Consider the following 19,021-nt stretch of genomic DNA (forward strand, 5'->3'; position numbering starts at 1 on the left):
ACCCTGCTCTTCATTTGATTTGTTCCGCTTGAGATATGCGAAAATACGCCTAAAAATATGCAAACATTTTGCGCATACTTAGTGATTATGTTTATTTCGGTTACGGATTTCCTTGATTCGGTCTTAGCGCTCAAAGCTTGCGATAGAAGCTATGCAATACCGTAAACATTAAAACGGATGTGCTACTTAAATAGGAAACATTTTAGATAAGATTCTAGTATAAAATTGTGCCAAATAGCCCCTAACACGCACAGAAAAAAGTGACAAAAATGGCAACATAATTCTTTTCGATTTATAATATTTTACAATTCTAAAATATTTTTCCATAACTCGCAAAATCCGCGTCGATATTCTGCTTAATTTGCAGTTAACTCTTAAAGAAATTATATACCTCTAAAAACACTAAAAACTTGTGAAATTTGCTTAAAGTGTTAAAAATTGAAGCCAGAACTTAGATAAAAATGCTGGTTATAATAATAAAAGTTTTACTCACCTCTCACTAACACATAAGTAATTTCACGCGATAAAATAAATACCAATTGTTTTTTCCTTTGTACATTGAGTGACTTGCTTTATTTTATTTTTAAACGTATTGCTTTATAAAGGTGATCGTGTATACATTAAAGGTGTATATAGTAATCCTATATTGTACATAGATACCATAAAATATTTCGTTTGCAATTCGCATTTTTGCTTTCCTCTACATTTTTCATTAATTGTGTGTTCCAGTTTTTACATAAAAGTTCTAGTATCTCACTAAGTATAATACATATTTTAATTGTCTTAAGCAATTTATATGTTTTTTTATTGGTATTAAATCACCTATGTTTACTTTTCATTAAATATTGCTTTTTCATACCGTAGTTGGCTCATAAGGAGCCCTTAATGGTGTAAAATATTGCAAATATAAGGGTCTATTTATGTATACCTAATTATTAGTACCCAAATTTATATAACATATAATTTGACAAATATAGCTAAGATTGTTTTGTTACTTCTATTCTTACACCAGATTAACCTAGGTACACCGTGAGGTTCCTTCGAATGCTCAAGTATATTGCTTATACTAGCGTTCGTAAATATGGATGGAAAGTTTGTACACCTAGGGGTTCGAAAAAAGATACATCACATTCATGATTTTATTCGATTGATAAGAATGATAGTGACTTCAAATTGAAGCTTTTTGTATAATTGTTTGTATTTTTTATTTTGAGAGTTTCAATGAATATGTATTTATACTAGAACACAAAATTTTCATTAATTTTGCCTACAAACTTACGAATCAAAAAGTTAAATATTCAATTGTTTGGATTTTTTTATTTTTGAAAAGTGCGGCTGTTTAAGGTACAGGTTTCACAAATAGCTACTTCAGATAATCAGCCAGTGCATTTTCTTATCAACCATGTCATTACTATATGAATTTCCATTAGGCCGTTTGATTTTGAAATAAATATAAAGCTTTGATAGTTAGCGTGCTATTCTATTGAGTCTAGGTAAGTCTGATACCTACCACAGTCGAATAATCTTAAAATTACAAAAAAATTAAAAATAATTGTGAGCTTGAAATGTATAAGTTATTTTTCATAAAAGTTGTTAAAAAGGCAACATAAATCAGTAATTTACTTTATATATTATAATATATATATATATATTGTAATTTATCGTTCTTGAGTTTCAATACTCAATTTACAACTTGTAGTTTTTCCTACCTAATTTTTAGTTAACTGACGCTGTTGAGTTCCTAAAATTCTTTAATATGTATTATCATTAAAAGTCACTACTTACAAATAGTTTCTAGAGTTCATTAAAACGGCATTTTCTTTTTACTTATCTAGTTATTTACAAATGTAGATTCTAAAGGATTGTCTGTGTAAAAGTATCAGGTAGAAAATTTGAAATAACGGCAATTGTTAACGGGTATTATTTACTAAAAACTGAAACTACAATAGCTAACGGGAAGTTATATTTCGTGCATTACTTTAGAATGCTCATCTCTTCATTTCATTACCTAATTAAAATATGAGGCTACCAAATCTGGAAAATAGGTTTTCATCTGCTAGTTATGCTAATTCATGGGTTTTGTATTTTCAATTTCGGTTATATCTTCTACTTCGCCTGACGTCGGTGTACTAGTTTTTCCGCTGGGTGTCACACTGAATGACAACTTTGATTCGGTAGTGACTTCCATAGATTTCCAAGTTCCAGCAACAGTCGCACGCCCCAACGGTATACGTTCCAGCAGCGCTATGCTACTCCGATCATCAGCCTCCTCTAATGACAACAGACTGCTGGTTGGCACCACGCGATGTGGAAAACGTGGTGAGCAACGCACTCTCATAGATGGTTGAGGTTCTAGAATGGACGTCCGCCGATTTGCAGGAAGTTGGAAATTCACTTTAGTTTCGTGTGCTTTGGTATAACGCGCCACACCGATGCGTTCCAACTCGCTTTGGTCGAGTGGCAGTATCAAACCCATGTGAGTCGGCTCTTCTGGTGTTTCCGCCGATATTGTTGGTATTTGCAGAAAATTGGGGTCAGGCGTAGCAACATCCAAATGTGTACCGCTCTTAGCAAATGACAACCGCTTCACAGATTTAAGTGGCGCCTCATTAGACTCGTTCGAACCTTCATTTTTATGATTTGTCTGATTGTAAATGGCATTACAAGAGGCTGCTTGCGTGGTGGGTACGTGACGCGTAAAGAGTCCCATATGCGACTTAAATGCAGTACGCAAACTCTTTTGCTCGCCAAGGCTACCACTGGAACCTTTGTTACTTGACGCTGTACGAGAAAATATCCCACGTAGACGATTGATTAGTCCTGTTTTGGTTTCCGTTGCTTGTCGGTGGGCAATACGAAGATTGTATAGGTCTTGTGCGGCTAGACAGGTCGCAGTGCTTTTACGCTCTTCCAACTGTGGCTGTGAGGCGAACGCAATGGAACGACGCATAGAAAGTTGCATGTATTCAGCGGAGGGCCAACTGGCACGCGGTATTACCGGTGGTAAAACAGATAGTAAAAGATTGGGCAGTATACCAGATATGCTGGGGGCGCGTGATTTATTATTATTCGGTGGCAACGCAGGAAATACCGGAGGGATAAATATAGATGTGTCGCTGGTAACGGTTAACTCAGGCTGTCCGAATAAAAGTGTGTATATTAAGTAAAGTTAAAAGCAGTCTGTCAAGGTTTAATAAATAAAAGTTCTTTCAATTGACAATTTAGTTATTGTTTTCTAAGGGGTATTTCTATAATTTATATAAAGTATTGTATATTTTTTAAACTTACCCTTTGTTGTCCTCCCACTAACGAGGAAGCAGATGTAGCTGGTGACGCAGTGCCAAACTCAAGCATGCGTTCAAGTTTTCGTATCTCTTGGTCTAGCGCGGCTATTTCTTTCTTATAGACGCGATTTTGTACCTCTACGCGGTATTGTAGCTCTCGTCTATCATCTATAACAAATCGTCGCGTGTTGCACTCCATCTTTAAGCCCATGCTGTGGATAACTGGATCGACAACAACATCTGAACACAAAAAATTATAATGGGACCTTAATGTTGTTTTTAGGTGAAAGAAAGTGTTAGTCTATTTTATATTTCTTAATTAGAACTACATTGAGTACTGATTTCGAAACTAAAATATTATTACGCTATCAATATAAGTCTGTTGCAAGGAAATGTATGTACATCGCAATACTTATTGAGGTATAGAAAAGATATAATCGGAAATTACAAAGAAAGGATGTTTGATTCAAGTCATCCCACAACCAATCCAAACTAAATTTTTTCTTAACATAAACAATTCATTTGAAGAGCTTCTACTAAATACTTACTTCGTCCCCAAATATCATAAAGTTTCGGTATAAATGACAAACACAATGTTGCCGTTGTTGATGCCAGTATCAGTGATGTTATAGTTATGAACGCTAGTGTAACTCGTTCTGAAATCAAGTTGGCCAGAACCACAACTATAGCGCTTGTAATTACTACTAGATACACAGAAACACCAATATATTGCGAATCGTTAAGCGCTGGTATGGTCACGTGACGCGTTTCCCAAGCCATATACACGCCGACCACAAGCAACAGTCCTTTGTAGGCATACAAAGCGCCCAGCCAACCTTGAGTGTATTGCGAACGACAAACTTCGACCTGGTTTAATAGTAAGTTAGAATTTTATATCTGTTATAATGTTTTGTTGTTTTTGTAATAATAAACTGTATAATAAATAATATTAATAAAATATTTCTCAGTAAGATATTTATTTCATCCAACTCCACCATTTGTAAGAATCTTGAATGCAAAATTGGCCCGTTTGATTAAATATTTGTATTTCTTTCACACCAGAAAATTTTTACTGTGCGAGGTCAGATCTATACTCAATCTTTAGTATTTATCTTAAGGCTGTTACTGTTAAAGCCTCGGTGAACTGCCAACAGATAAGCTAGATTCGAGCCCGCTAGGTAAGATACAATAATAGTCGCGAATTTCGGGGGCATGATCTTGACCATGTTATTTGGATGTAATACTCGTAATAAATTTCTTTTGCCAAGTTTTTATATTTTATGGTTAGGGGGAAACTAAGCCTGACCTTAAACAGCAAATTTAGAGTTAACCACAAATTAGGGTTTCAAGATTAATGACGATTAATGAGTTTCAAAAGACCTATCGACCTATAATACTAATTTTTGCCTCCTATTTATCATTCACACCATTTTGGCTCTCTTCCTTGGCATAACTGATCTAATATAAAGAATTTCAATTATGTCCTGTTTTTCAGGCGATTTGTTAGCGAAATACATTTATTTCAAATCATTATTAGCATTTACACAGTAAAATTTGATGCTATTTCCGCTATCAAGTCCCGCTTCAAAAATATAACTAATTGAGACCAAGATAACTATCCACGAAGATTATTATTTTTTGTCTTTTAGCTATCGTTGTTTGTTCTATCTATTTTTGTCAGTCCTCTCAAAACGAGCTTGTTACCAAGCTCTGATAACAATCGCTGTAACTTAACTTCGCCAAATCATACTTAGCGAGGTATATTTTTCAATTAAAATTAGTAAAGAATCCGAAAATTGTTGTTTATTAAATTATTTGTTAAAAAAGAAAAAAACCAAAAAGAAACAATTCAAAGCGCTTTTGCATGTTACCTTAAAGGAAGTAATGTGCTTAAAAAGAAAATGAGATTAAAAAATTTTAAATCAGTAATATAAGTTTTTATACCTGTTTAAAAAATTGATTAATCGTAGTTTGTTTCGTTGGAATACTAAGATTAAATTTGACGGCTTCTTCCTGAAGTTCAGTCAATACAATAAGTTGTATGAAATCGACATTTTTATGCTTTGGCCACTGGATAAATTGTTCGAAATTTTTCTGCACCTTTATGTTTAATTTTTGGGTATATATTATCACTTTCGTCATTCCTTTCCACTTTATCATTAACCTAATCGGAATCCTGTATGTAATTTTGTTCAACCCTGACTGAAAATTGAAGCCGCAAATGTTAAAAAAATATTTGTTTGAAAGCATATAATTTATCGTTATTTACATTTGAAAACCCGAATTCAACAATTTAACTCCATTCCTTATTGCCAAAGTATTCTAATCTTGGATTAATGACGAAATAGGAATATCATCCTATTCAACAAAACTGCCCTGCTTTACATTTAGTGGAAAAGGAAAGAAATACAAAACATAAAGAAACATTAATACAATAAATGTTTCTTTTGCATTTTTTTCATGTCTTTACATTTTTGTATTTTGTTTTCACCACTATGTTATTCGCTAAACCGAGTACTGACAAATTCCGTAATGTAATGTAAAAAATTTGCTTGTTCGTTATAAGTGGTTTTCGGTAAAACTAATACTCGTTATTTCGAAATACTTCTGTATGTATGTGTATGTATTAACTTTAAAAATCACCTGTGGCTGATAGACGACGCTTCGGTCAATACTGTTGATTTCCAATGTCAAATTGTGCAAATGCCTCTCCATCGGATCGACGAATACCCAGAGGGTGACGAGGAGTGCATCGACAACCAACAGTATACATACCAACATTATAAGTTGCGCGTCCTGCAGCATTTTATCTTTGAATACACTGCCGGTGCGTGTGAAAATGCGGTGAACGCGATATGTTTTGGCAAACATCGAACCGAATGCCAGTGAAAAGCCAGCGCAGAGCAAATAGACACGTGCCTGCAAAGGTGGGCGTGGGAAGATAGAAATTAAATAAAAGGTTTGTGAATTATGTACAACACATTCGAAAGAAAAGTGAAAAAAACTCGAATAACGAATTGTCACAAATTCGTTGGCAGCGTCCCACAAGTTGTGCAAATTAAAATTTGATATTGTTTGTGACACTTTCACTTATGTCGGCGTGACTGTGTTTGTTTGTTTGTGTGGATAGCAATGGTTTATTCAGATATTCAACTATGCAAATTAGGCCGATGGCGTTCCTTGTTGTTGCAGCTTTGCATACAAATTTATTAACATGAAAATAAATCTCTCGTATTGGGTCAAATAATTTAAAGCTTAATTTTTGGGGCAATAATAACAAATGCGCTTTTTGGCTTAGAATTGACTTTAATTTGTTTGCAAAGTTAAATGCAACAATTAAGGAAAGTCTAAGTTCAGGTGTAACCGAACATTTTATATTCTCGCAAGGTAGTGATATACGGGATTTTCATATATATTTTAATTAAAAATAGGAAGTATTGCATCCATTATTTACAATTACAGACAAGACGTTACACTATTATTAGAAATAGATTAATCGGGGCTAAGGGAAGTATTGAGCCGACTTTACCCATTTTTGACAGAAAGACATGCTGTTATCACAAAATCATTCTCCCCGAATTTCAATATATAACTCACAGACTAAGCGATATATTCGGCAAAAAATCAGCCATATGAACTGGTGTCCACATATTTGCTGCCTAGATTCTAGAAAAGTTATAGTCCGATTTCAAAAATTTTTGGGTGTGAGCTTAAATACCTTGAGGACACAATTTGTTCAAAGTTTTATTCTAATAACTTCGTTGATGTTTGATTTGTAAAAAAAATCAAATGGTATTTTACCTAAATTAAACACACCAAATTTGGTTGAAATCGGCCAAGTAGTTCCTGAGATATATGATTTCACTTAAAAGTGGCAGTACCACGCCAATTGTCCAATTTTATAACCCCATATAGCCCTTTCTTGCACGGTCATCCGGATTTTGACTCGTCTCGTCATTCTGATCACTTATATATGTATATGGTGATACAAACAACCGTTAGGGGAACCAAACTTTTAAAAGTAATGAAACAAAGAGTGCTAAACTAACTTGATGTTTAATTTAAAACAAGAAAAATCTAAACTATTTCCCGGAGATTGCATCATTGCCTAAGCAATAACCCAAGCCAAATATCGTGAAGATATCTCATAAAATGGAAAAGCCGATATCAGCCGTTGCGAGAAATCAGCAGCTTCTTAGTGAGAAAACGACAGGTACTAAATTTCAGATTAATATCTCAAAAAAACGGACGGGCTGACGGAGATGGTTAAATCGACTTAGCTCGTCACGATGATCATTTGTATATGCACTTTATAAGGTCTCTGACTCTTCCTTTTGGGTGTTACAAACATCGTGCTAAATTTAATATAACCTGATCAGGGTATTTGTCATACAATACTCACCGTGCAAACATTAGAATATGAAGTCTCCGGAGTGGGTAATGTGGAATAATCCAGTCCGAGCAAAATTACTGCGACATACACACAAACGCAACCAACTGCAGAAATATTGCTCAGTTTAGGGCTGGAGAGCTTAATTGCTCTTCAGCCAAGAAAAATTGTTTTGTAAAAAAAATAAAAAAACGATAAATAGAAAGTTAGTGAGTTTGTTGAAGTGTGTGTTACCTTCTATGAAAGAAAACGGCGAAATGGTTCAAATATACGTTTATGGCAAGCACTTTTATGACAACTTAACTTGCACTCTCATATTTGCCATTTCGCAGTGCTCTTGCACTTTTTGAAACTATCAGAACGTTAAAGTCTACAACTGACTACTCACTTCATTTTTCGAAAGTGCAACGTAAAGGCGAGGAAAGCTAAGGCTAATATGATGCCGATAACCGATAGCGTGGCTATCGTATAGAAGGCGCTCGTCGCAATAGTGGCGACGCGCATTTTGAAAATCCGTCTGGCGATGGGCACCTGGCCGCTATGCCAGCGCACCGAACAGCAATGGGGGCAGTGAAAATCCAAACGACTGGCTGCTGGGTAGTAGAGGGCAATGAGCGCGAGTGTGCCATTTTGTATTTGATAGAAGGCGGTTGTGCCAATGCGGTCCGGGCCACTAAACGAAACTGGACCCTGGAAGTTGTAAGTGAAGGATAAAGGAAAATATAGTTAAACAAAAAAAAAAAAAGAGCACACACATGAAAAATATTGTACAATTATATTATATAGAACGTAACTTCGTTTTGTTTTTTGCAACTTGTTTTCATTTATCTGTTGTAAAAAAAGTTAAAAATTCTTAAGGAAAATACTCAATTGTCGCTTCACTTACCGACACTCCCAGAAAATCCAATTTCGCCATCTGTTGAAGGAATTCCCGTGCCATATCCGCTCGCACATAATCGAATTGATTGATTTTTGATTGCAAACCCAACTTTTGCCAGCGTTCTTCGGCAGCTCGTAACGCTAAAGCGATTGCCCAAACTGCGTCATACGTTTGAGGTGCATAAGTCGATACGGCCATAGCGTTTAGGGTGGGTATGTCGTTAGTGTTCAATACTTTATCCCTTAATGAAATCGTTTTCTGACTTTGCGCCGCATTTGAGTTTCGTTGTTTATCAACACTGCCGTTATCAAGCAGACCATTCGCCCTTTGACGTAATTGGGACAAGAACATTTCATTGTTCTGATCATAAAGAATAAAATTGCATACGTCATAAATTTTTACTTGAAGAATGAATAATACTCGTATTTCTTATCATATCTAATATTTAAAAATTATCTTCAGAATATGCATGTTTCATCATAGGTATGACTATTAAAACAGAAATTATCAAACTCTTTCATTACTTAAATTATAGTTGTGGTAATGTCGATATTATGAAACCTTAATTATATGGCGTGACTACTAAAACAAACGTTTTTGAAAGAAAATATAACGCAACCCTTGAAATAAATTACTATACAACAATATACTAACGGATATCCTAAATATGTTCTACATACCGATAAGACGACATTTTAGTTGCGTTAAATAATTTTTTCCTCTGCTATATTTATTTAGGAATTAAAAAGCAATAATACCTGCTATTACAAAATCGAGTTTTGAATTTATTATACTGTCGCAATATGTTGCTACAGATTGTAATAGTTTTGTTCACCTAACGGTTGTTTGTATCACCGTCATATATATATGTAATATAAACGATCGAGATGAAGAGACTGTGCAAGCTGTAACTTGAGTAAAAATTGAGATATCTTTATGAAACTTGGCACACACGTTTCTTGGTACCGTAAGACGATTGGTATTGCAGATGGGCATAATTGAACTACTGCCACGCCCACAAAATGCCATTAATCAAAAACAAATAAATTGCCATAACTAAGCTCCACAATAGGATACAAGACTGTTATTTTGTATCAGGATCAAATTAGGGAGGGGCATCCGCATTAAAATTTTTTTTTTAATTGGGCGTGGTCCCGCCCCCTAATGGATTTAATGTGCATATCTACTAAACCGCTAAAGCTGTAGTAAAAAATTGACTGAGAACAACTTTTTTTAGCACCTTTATCGACAGTGGGAAAATGAGCGATAAATCAAGCACTAAACACGCCAGAGACATTAAATTATATCTGTGGGATGGTATGAGATGACTTTATGGGAACCGACTTCAAAATTAGACGGTGGGCGTGGCACCGCCCACTTTTAGGTGAAAACACCTATATCCTGGGATCTGTTTAACCGATTTCAACCAAATTCGGTACATAACATTATTTTTATATTTCTATGTTATAGTGCGAAAATGGGCGAAATCGGATTACAAAAATAAATATCGGCCTATGTGTAAGATATATAATTTAAATTCATATCATGTTAAGAATTGGTTGAATCAGATCAATACTTCCTTTAATACAAAATTTTGCTAACACCTGAAGGAATTTCCCTGGCTTTGATCCTTGCAAGATGCGAGAGTATAAAATGTTGGGTTACACCCGAACTTAGAGCTTCCTTACTTGTTTCATTTAAATTTTTTTTCAAAATAGTGCCATTTTTTTAACATTTTTTATATCACCTAAAAATAATCGAGTTAGATATAGGGTTATATATACATATAGGTGATCAGATTGAGGAGACGACTTGAAATCCGAGCGACTGTCTATTTGTTCGTCTTTCCGTCCGTTTGTGCAAGCGTTAACTTGAGTAAAAATTAATATATATTAATACTTAATACCCGTGTTCCTTGGTAAAATAGTGAGGACAAGTTGCTAGATGGGCGTAATCGACGATCTGCCACTCCCACAAACTCTATTAATCAAAAACGTATAAAGGGGCATAACTAAGCCGTAAATGAAGATAGAGAATTCAATTTTTGCACAACAAATCACACTAAGGAGTGGCACCTGCGGTTTGAAAATCTTTAAAAACTTAGCGTGGCACCCCCCGATAATAAGTTTAATGTATATATCTTCCAAACCAATTAAGCTATATCATCCACAAGACACATTTTTTTAACCCTTCTTACGATGGTGTGAAAATAGGTGAAATCGGATGAAAACGCCCACTCCCTATAAAATGCTTTTGTTAAAAATTACTAGAAGTGTCCGTCAGAGACATTAGATTTTACTCCCAGGAACTAACAAGAGCGCTTTATAGGGGCAGGTGTCAAATTTGAACGATGGGCGTGGGACCCCACTTTTAGGTGAAATCACATATCTCGGCCGATTTTAACCATATTCGATACATATCATTCTTCTGACTCCTATATTACATTGCAAAAATGGAGGAAATCGTACTATAACCACGCCTACTTCTCATAAAACACATTTTCAAATTCCATCTGATTCTTTCACTTTCCAGTTTGCAAATCAATGAATGCATAGGGGTAAAACTTTGCATAAATAATGTTAAATCCCCTAGGTACCGATTCGTGGACTCCAGTGCCCATAGTTGACTTTTTATTAAAAATATCGGTTAATATGTATGATAAATAACTGAATTTCGGAGAGAATCCTTTCCTAATAACAGGATGTCTGAATATCAAAATTAGGTTGAGTGGAGTCTATACTTCGACCTTTCGGGTGACTTTATACCGAATATGTTGGCAAATATGAGAGTTATCTCAATAAAATTGGGTCACTACTATACCCCCCAATGCCCATTTATTACATATAATGATTTTCGTTTTTCTAACAAGTTTTATGGTGAATATGTTCTCAAGTATACCTGAGCAATGTCCAAATTAATGCAGTCAACCCATCCCTTGCTCTGCCTCCTATAGACCCTATAAGATTTCCGTCTTTCCACCTGACTTTACACCGTTCAGGTTGCTCAAAATGTTATATTTTAATGAAATTAAATGGACAAGTTTTCTTTAAAAAGATATGGTTTAGCGCCAATTTAGAATGGAATTAGTCTAGACCTTGGTATAAGCCGCATATCCATAATAAAATAAATCCTCTGATTGACGTTTTCCATATCAACTCAATATATATTAAATTTAGCCTCTTCGGTTGAATTGATATCACATATATCTGATTTGAAAATGTTTTTAATATAATTTTAGCTGACGCTATAGCAATAAAATTGAGTTTAAGGTAATGATCTAAGTCAAGAAAGATACCAAATTTGATTGTAATTTATTCAAGACTTCCTCCAATAATGGATGTTTAAATCTTCCACAACATTTTTTAATATAAAGTTTTACTAGCACCTGAAGACATTTGGTAGCCCTTCCTTACTTGTTTAATATAAAATTTTACATCAATGTAATGGTTCAAAGAAGAGTTTCGAGCTAGATATTGTGGGTATAATAGCTGATGCGAAGTGCAGCTTCCTGTTATATGCTCTCAGAAATTTTGTCAGCTTAATTGCCTCAACTTGTCGGCCCTTCTGCGTTAGCAGGACAAGTCGGTTAGCAGGACAGTAAACTATTCAAAATCGTTCAACTCCTTTAAACCGTAACTATAGTGATAGTTTGTCACCAATCGATCCAGAACTTATCCGGGAAATATCTGATTGACTGAATATCATATAGAAAATTAGCTGACAAAATAAAAATTATTATAATGTTATGATAATGGTACTGAAAATAGGTTCAGTTCGTTTTACTCACCATATAGTAAGTATGCGGATGTCATTAATTTCATATATTAAATTAATGTCAATAATAATAATACAAATATTTATTGATTTTAAAAATTTAAATCTACCATATTAGTTCATCAATGGTCTATATAGAGAAGAACCAAACCCAAGGTGCGAAAAACAAACATTCTCGAAATATTAAGTTTTTTGAGAAGCTCATAAATTTCACCTGCGTTTTTCCACACTTAAAATAAGTAAGTAACCAAATAAAATATAGCTTTTAATTAAATTATGTCCAAGTCTTTTACTTCAGGCCTGTCGAAGGGATCTTTCCAATTATCACTTAAATTAATAAACTAAAATTATTGCAACGCCTTTGAGACTCTAAGGTTAAATTTGCATAGTTTGGGAGATTATTTTATATTCGGTGTTGAACGAACCTAGTCCTTCCTTACGTGTCTTTATTTTTAAATAGAAAAAAAATGCCTCCAATGTCACTTGCATTTTAAAATGTTTATTTAAAATGTCCTCCATTTTCTGTTGTGCAATAATTGTATCTATTATTAATTGCACCCACCAAATACATAGTATTTACGAAAATTTATTTTTAACACGCTTTTGTTAGCTTCATTTGTATGCCAGTACGTTTGTTTGTAACTCTCCTTTACAAAAAAAAAAATACAAGTCTCTTATTTGGTACACAGGATCACATTAGGGAGGTTTAATGTGCATATCTCCTAAACTCCTAATGCTGTAATAACAAAATTCACTGGAAGCAAATGCTTTTAGAACCTCTATCTACAGTGTGAAAATAGTTGAAATCGGGTGGCAACTCCGCCCACTCCCCATATAACAGTACTGTTAAAAACTACTAAAAGCGCGATAAATCAAGCACTAAACACGCCAGAGACATCAAATATTATCTCTGGGATGGTATGAGATGACTTTATAGGAACCGTGTTCAAAATTAGACAGTGGGCGTGGCACAGTCCACTTTTAGGTGAAAACCCATATCTTGAGATCTGCTTAACCATTTTCAACCAAATTCGGTACATAACATTCTTCTCATATTTCTATGTTATAGTGCGAAAATGGGCAAAATCGGATTACAACCACGCCTATTTCCCATATAACACCATTTTAAATTATATTTGTTTCTTTCACTTTCCAGTATGCAAATCAAGCAACAATGATTGTATCGGGGTAAAACTTTGCGTGAATAATGCGATTAAAATATGCCACCTTGTGACCAAAAATTGTCTAAATCGAACCGAAACTGTTCAAGCCCCTAAGTACTAAATATGTGGACCCCAGTGCCTATAATTGACCTTCTACCGAAAATATCAGTCAATCCACAAAGAAATCTTAAACGAGTATACCATTTGACTTTGGGAGAGTATAAAATGTTCGGTTACATCCGAACTTAGCCCTTCCTTACTTGTTAAAATTATTTTCAACTTTTTAGTTCGATATTCTTTAAAAGCGTGTGTCTTTAGTTTTTTTTTAAACTATATTTATTCATTTCCAAAAGAAGAACACATTTATTTTTTTCTACAATTCACCAACTACTTTAAAAAATTTATCGAGCAAATTTATTAAGTGTGACTAAACTTATTTTATTGCTAAATAAATACACACATTTTGAATTCCAATTCTCATTTAGCACAAATCCATTTGCCAGAACGAAATAGTCTAATCAAATAAATCATTTTTCGTGCCGTCAAATTTGCAGACCAATTTGCCATAAAGTAAACAATCAATGGACAAACCAGCATGGAAAAACCTATAAATCGCCGAAAATACGTCAAGTACACATAAATATGTATAGCTGGACACACACACATGCATACTTGTCAATACGTAGGCAAATACGATTTACAGGCACAGGTCTGCTGCTCGACATCCCACGGTTCGCGAAATCAGTTTTCATTTTTCCTCATAATAAATATCGTTACATAGTAGTGTTATTACTCGTGTTGTTCTTGTTACTATAATCGACTTACCAATCCACTGTAGCTGGTCTTATTTCCCACAATCCTATTGTGACTGGCAATGATCAGCAAATTCTCGACGGCATCCTGCAGTTCCTTCGTTGTACAATTGGTTCCCGTGGCCGATAGGTCGTTCCACCAAGGCGCGCCCATGCTTTCGTGCAATATCCAGGCGTAATCCGCGCCGAACATGCGTAGCCGGAATGCTTCGCAAATCACTTGTGGTGCTAAATCCTGCGAGAAGCTGCCGATAATAATGCGCGTATCCGTTTCCTTTGCGCGCAGCAAAAATGGCGTTTTGTAGGCGGTTGACAATTGTCAACGTAAATTGTCGATGTTCGATTCGTTCGATTACAGCAGTGCGGTCAGTGGTTTGTGAAAAGAAATGGAAATATAACAAAATGATGAAAATATAGGTATGTATATTGATTCGTATATTTTTATTTCAGCAATGCAGATTAATGAAAAAAGTTGGGGAATGAACAAGTATGTGTTGAAATTGCAAGCATTTACTACAGATTTATCGATTTTATATCGCGTCTTTGAATTTGTTATGAGTTCGTTCACACAATGTTGTAAAGAAGTTTATAGATTGGCCTTTCCTAGTGATTGGGTGTGTTAACTTCGGTTGTACCGAACCCTTCACAAATACAAAAGGTTCTTTACAAGAACTTGATTCCGATCGTTCAGTTTGTATGGCAGTTATATGATATATCTGATACGAACAATTTCTTCGGATATTACATTGCTGCTTTAAATAATAATTCATGCCAAATTTCGTAAAGATACCTTGTCAAATGAAAGAGTTTTCCATACTAGCACTTGATTCCGATCGTTCAGTTTGTATGGCAGCTATATGATATATCTGATCCGAACAATTTCTTCGGATATTACATTGCTGCTTTAAATAATAATTCATGCCAAATTTCGTAAAAATACCTTGTCAAATGAAAGAGTTTTCCATACTAGCACTTCATACCGATCGTTCAGTTTGTATGGCAGCTATATGTTGACCAATAGAAATCAACCGGAAGTCGAAAAACTTTATATTAAGTATAAGTGGGCTAAGAGAGGTATTTACCCGATTTTACCCGTTTTTTGGCACAAGGGCATGCTGTAATCTCACAAATATTCTCTCTGAATTTCAATATTTGACCTCACATACTGACCAATATGTTTAGTAAACAATCAGCCAAATGCAATAGGGTTCAGATATTTGGTGTCTGGGTCCTTAAACAGTTATAGCCCGATTTCGACAATTTTTGGGCATATGCTTAAATAATTGGTATTTTATTTGTGTACTGGAAGTCAAAGAATCAGTGTCTAATAGCAATGGTTGGGTAACCTCATTCACAAAGTTTAGTTGAAATCCGTCTGGTAGTGAGTTCACCTAAGCCCTATAAAACTCTTGCACAGCATATTCAGCGAGTTATCGCACTTTTGGTAGTTTTTAACAAAACCGTTATATGGGGAGTGGGCGTGGTTATTATCTGATTTTACCCATTTTCACAGTATATGAAGAAGCGCAAGAAGTCCTTTTATGCTTCCCAGCAAGTTTGGCTGTGTTAACTTCAGCAGTTGGGAGATATGTACATTAAACCATTTAGGAGGGCGGGGCTACACTCACATAAAAAAAAAGTTTGCCAATAGATGTTCCTTGTTACTGCGAACCCCTGTACCAAATTACTGTCATGTATCTTAATTAAGTGTTCAATTATGTCATTTTATAAGTTTTCCTTTACGCTCATCTGCAATACCCGAAAACGGGAACGATTCCTTTTCGGCCGATATCACATACTTCGCTATGTTTAGAGCATTCTCCCTGGTGAAGTTCACTGTTACTTAGCCCCTGATGTGCACTAGTGTAAAAAATAGTGTAAATCATGTAGAAACACTGCTGAGTAGTAGTTTTACTGTTGAGTTTGTTGTTTGGAGATAGGAAACGCGGCACACATCGCGTCAATAGTTTCCCCATACCCACGTTTTTTGAAATTTCTAATGCCTCAGCAATCTGTAACATGTTCAATCAGTAGTCTGTCAATATGAGAAAATGGACTTTTGTTATGATGTCTTCCTTGGCCGTCTGGAAGAGTCTCTCCATGCTTTTTGGCTTTGGGATAAGGTTGGCACAACTTTGTACGACCTTCAATTCTTATAGAAAGTGGCACCACTACGATTACAAAGTTCTAATACGGGTAAAAATCTCAATAAAGTTATAAAGTTATAAAAAAATGTATCTATAGTTAAAGCAATCTGCTGAACACATATCTGAAAAGAAAATAGCTTCTTATGAAATTCCAGTAGACAAGAAAAATAAAAAAATAAGAAATAGTAGATGTTCGCTTGGGCTTCCAACGCCTAATTGGGATGTCCATCCGCTAATATTATAATTTCAGAATTTAAGTATGATTGCGATTGGCCATAATTAATTACAAACTGCTTTTAAAACTCGAGTGTATATGAAAAAGCTCTCAGTCAAATATAGATGTTATATCCATATAAACTAAAACTCACCCACACGTACATATACTATGTAAGTCTATATACCCAACAAAAGCACAGAAATCAAACCCAAACTTGATAAGCTTATGGGAATTATCACCACAATAAATATATAGAACGGTATGTGTATGCGTACAAATTTGTGTTTGCGGTTTATGTACCTACAGACGCAAAACATATGTCGATAGTTCTACCTACTCGTAGCAGTAATAGTTGCTCCTTGAAATCTGTCGCTGCAAATGTAATGGTTGCCGCACACGAGATATTTGCCGCCTCCAGTTCAGTTACTAAATCATTGACAGCCAATGAGTGGACTTCTTCGTTCTGGGAAAATGTGGTAACGGTATCCCAACCGAAGAAACGTATGAAAGCAATACGCGCGTGGTTGTGCGATGAGTCTGGTGCGACGGTGCGGTAAAAGTTGGGGAATTCCTTGCGGTCGCTGAGCGCTGGTGAAGTGGAACCAAACGAAACCTGTGGGCACATATAACCAAAAAAAACGACTTTCGGTTATACTTTATTACATACATATGCATATATATATCTGTAATTTGTATGTGTGCGTGGCGGTAAGGTTGCTGTTCATAAATATATGTACGTATGTATGTATTTATAATACGTAGAAATGCCAATCATATTGTGTTAGTGGGACAGCTAGTTTTACAAATTGATACAATATATATTTATTTATATAATACTTGTATATATTTGTGCCCTATGGTTTCCTTTTAAATTTTTGGACAAGTTAGTTTGGTTTTGCAACAAATTTTAATTTGGCACATTGCATGTATCAATATAGAGTGTTCTTAAAAATGGATGAAGTTCGTTAGACTATACTAGAATATATTTTGATACTTTTTTCGATAAATTTTTGATAAATGAAAAATATATTGCTGATGGATACAAATACTTATTTAAAAACACAATATTAAATGTCGGTGGTACGAGTTCGATAGTCAGAAAAACGTATGATGATTACACATAACCAGGGTTGCAAATAATGCATTAAAAAAATATATGAGTTAACATTTGAATTAAGTTTTTTTATTTTGCAATCCCAAATACGGGATTAAACAAAACCAAATAAAAGTATATTTTTAGTATACTTTTACATAACTGTTATATGGGGAGTGGGCGTGGTTATTATCTGATTTTGTCCATTTTCACAGCATATGAAAAAGGGTCTCTCAGCAAATTTGGTTGAGCTTTAGCGGTTTGGATGATATAGACATTGAACCATTTAGGGGCGGGGTTACACCCACCTTTAAAGTAATGGAAAACTGTTATCAACTTATTGCATTGTCATCGGTTCTTGACACGTCTGCAAAGTTTCAAGTTGATCAGACTTCTGGAAACCGGTGAAAATTGAGCTCTAAGATTCCATTACATACATACAACCTAAGCTAATAAAAGGGTATTAAAAATAATTTATTTTAGAATACAAATTTTTTTCGCGTACAACATCGTGATTAAAAAACAAAAATCAAATTTTTAGTTCCCACATCAGTTGGGTTTACGTTACCGAAAAGAATTCGGTTTTTAACAGGTCAAACACTGTCAACTTGGTGGCATTCGTCAAATTAATTAAACAACAACAATAAAACGAGTAGTCTTCTGAATAACTTATATCCATAAGATTATCTTTTATCGAAGTGTCTTCTCTGGAACATATCTTAAAAAATTATCTCCAATAACGGTAAGAGTCCAATCGATATATTCATTTTTTAAACACTTCATCGGCATTTTCGGTACCGCTTCAAAAAGACAGACCCATTTTTAATAATTTTACAGGCTACTAACTTTCTTTAGAATTTCCCTAAAGATAAATCGAGCATTTGAGACTATTTCTTTATTTTATTAGAACATTTATCAAATCATAAAGCTTAAAATTCAACTTTTTGTACAAATTTCATTTATCAAATAAGAATAATAAGATTAATTGACCTCAAGTAAAAGTACAGTGATATTTATGTACCTTGTGACCAGAAAGTTTCCGGAAACGAAAAATTTATAATCTTGTCTTGGGGGGTTGCCTTTAGTTCCTTTTGCGAATTTTCTTTTACGGCCTCAATCGAGTCGAAACGGGCTCCTCCGGAGTGGTAACTTGAGGTGGAAACAAAAAAACTGCATGGGGCCAAATCCGGTGAATACGGTAGTTGATCGATGGTATTGAACGAATTTTTGGTCTTAAAATCGTCGCACACGATGGCCTTTT

General features: G+C 34.7%; 1 protein-coding gene across 1 annotated transcript in view; it reads right to left on the reverse strand.

The window, feature by feature from the left end:
• Nucleotides 1-552: 552 nt before the first annotated feature.
• GABA-B-R3 (gamma-aminobutyric acid type B receptor subunit 3) overlaps nucleotides 553-19,021 on the reverse strand; it is a 40,134-nt gene continuing 21,665 nt past the window's right edge. Inside the window, exons 4-12 of the mRNA XM_036375801.2 lie at nucleotides 17,005-17,280; nucleotides 14,317-14,577; nucleotides 8,561-8,914; nucleotides 8,063-8,364; nucleotides 7,687-7,825; nucleotides 5,928-6,203; nucleotides 3,833-4,151; nucleotides 3,289-3,524; nucleotides 553-3,136 (exon numbers count right to left, since the gene is read on the reverse strand). Of these exons, the coding sequence (XP_036231694.2) occupies nucleotides 2,066-3,136; nucleotides 3,289-3,524; nucleotides 3,833-4,151; nucleotides 5,928-6,203; nucleotides 7,687-7,825; nucleotides 8,063-8,364; nucleotides 8,561-8,914; nucleotides 14,317-14,577; nucleotides 17,005-17,280 (3,234 nt within the window). The 3' untranslated portion in view covers nucleotides 553-2,065. The remainder of the gene's footprint in view (nucleotides 3,137-3,288; nucleotides 3,525-3,832; nucleotides 4,152-5,927; nucleotides 6,204-7,686; nucleotides 7,826-8,062; nucleotides 8,365-8,560; nucleotides 8,915-14,316; nucleotides 14,578-17,004; nucleotides 17,281-19,021) is intronic.

Source organism: Bactrocera oleae, chromosome 3 (assembly GCF_042242935.1).
Source record: "Bactrocera oleae isolate idBacOlea1 chromosome 3, idBacOlea1, whole genome shotgun sequence".
Taxonomy (NCBI): Eukaryota; Metazoa; Arthropoda; class Insecta; order Diptera; family Tephritidae; genus Bactrocera; species Bactrocera oleae.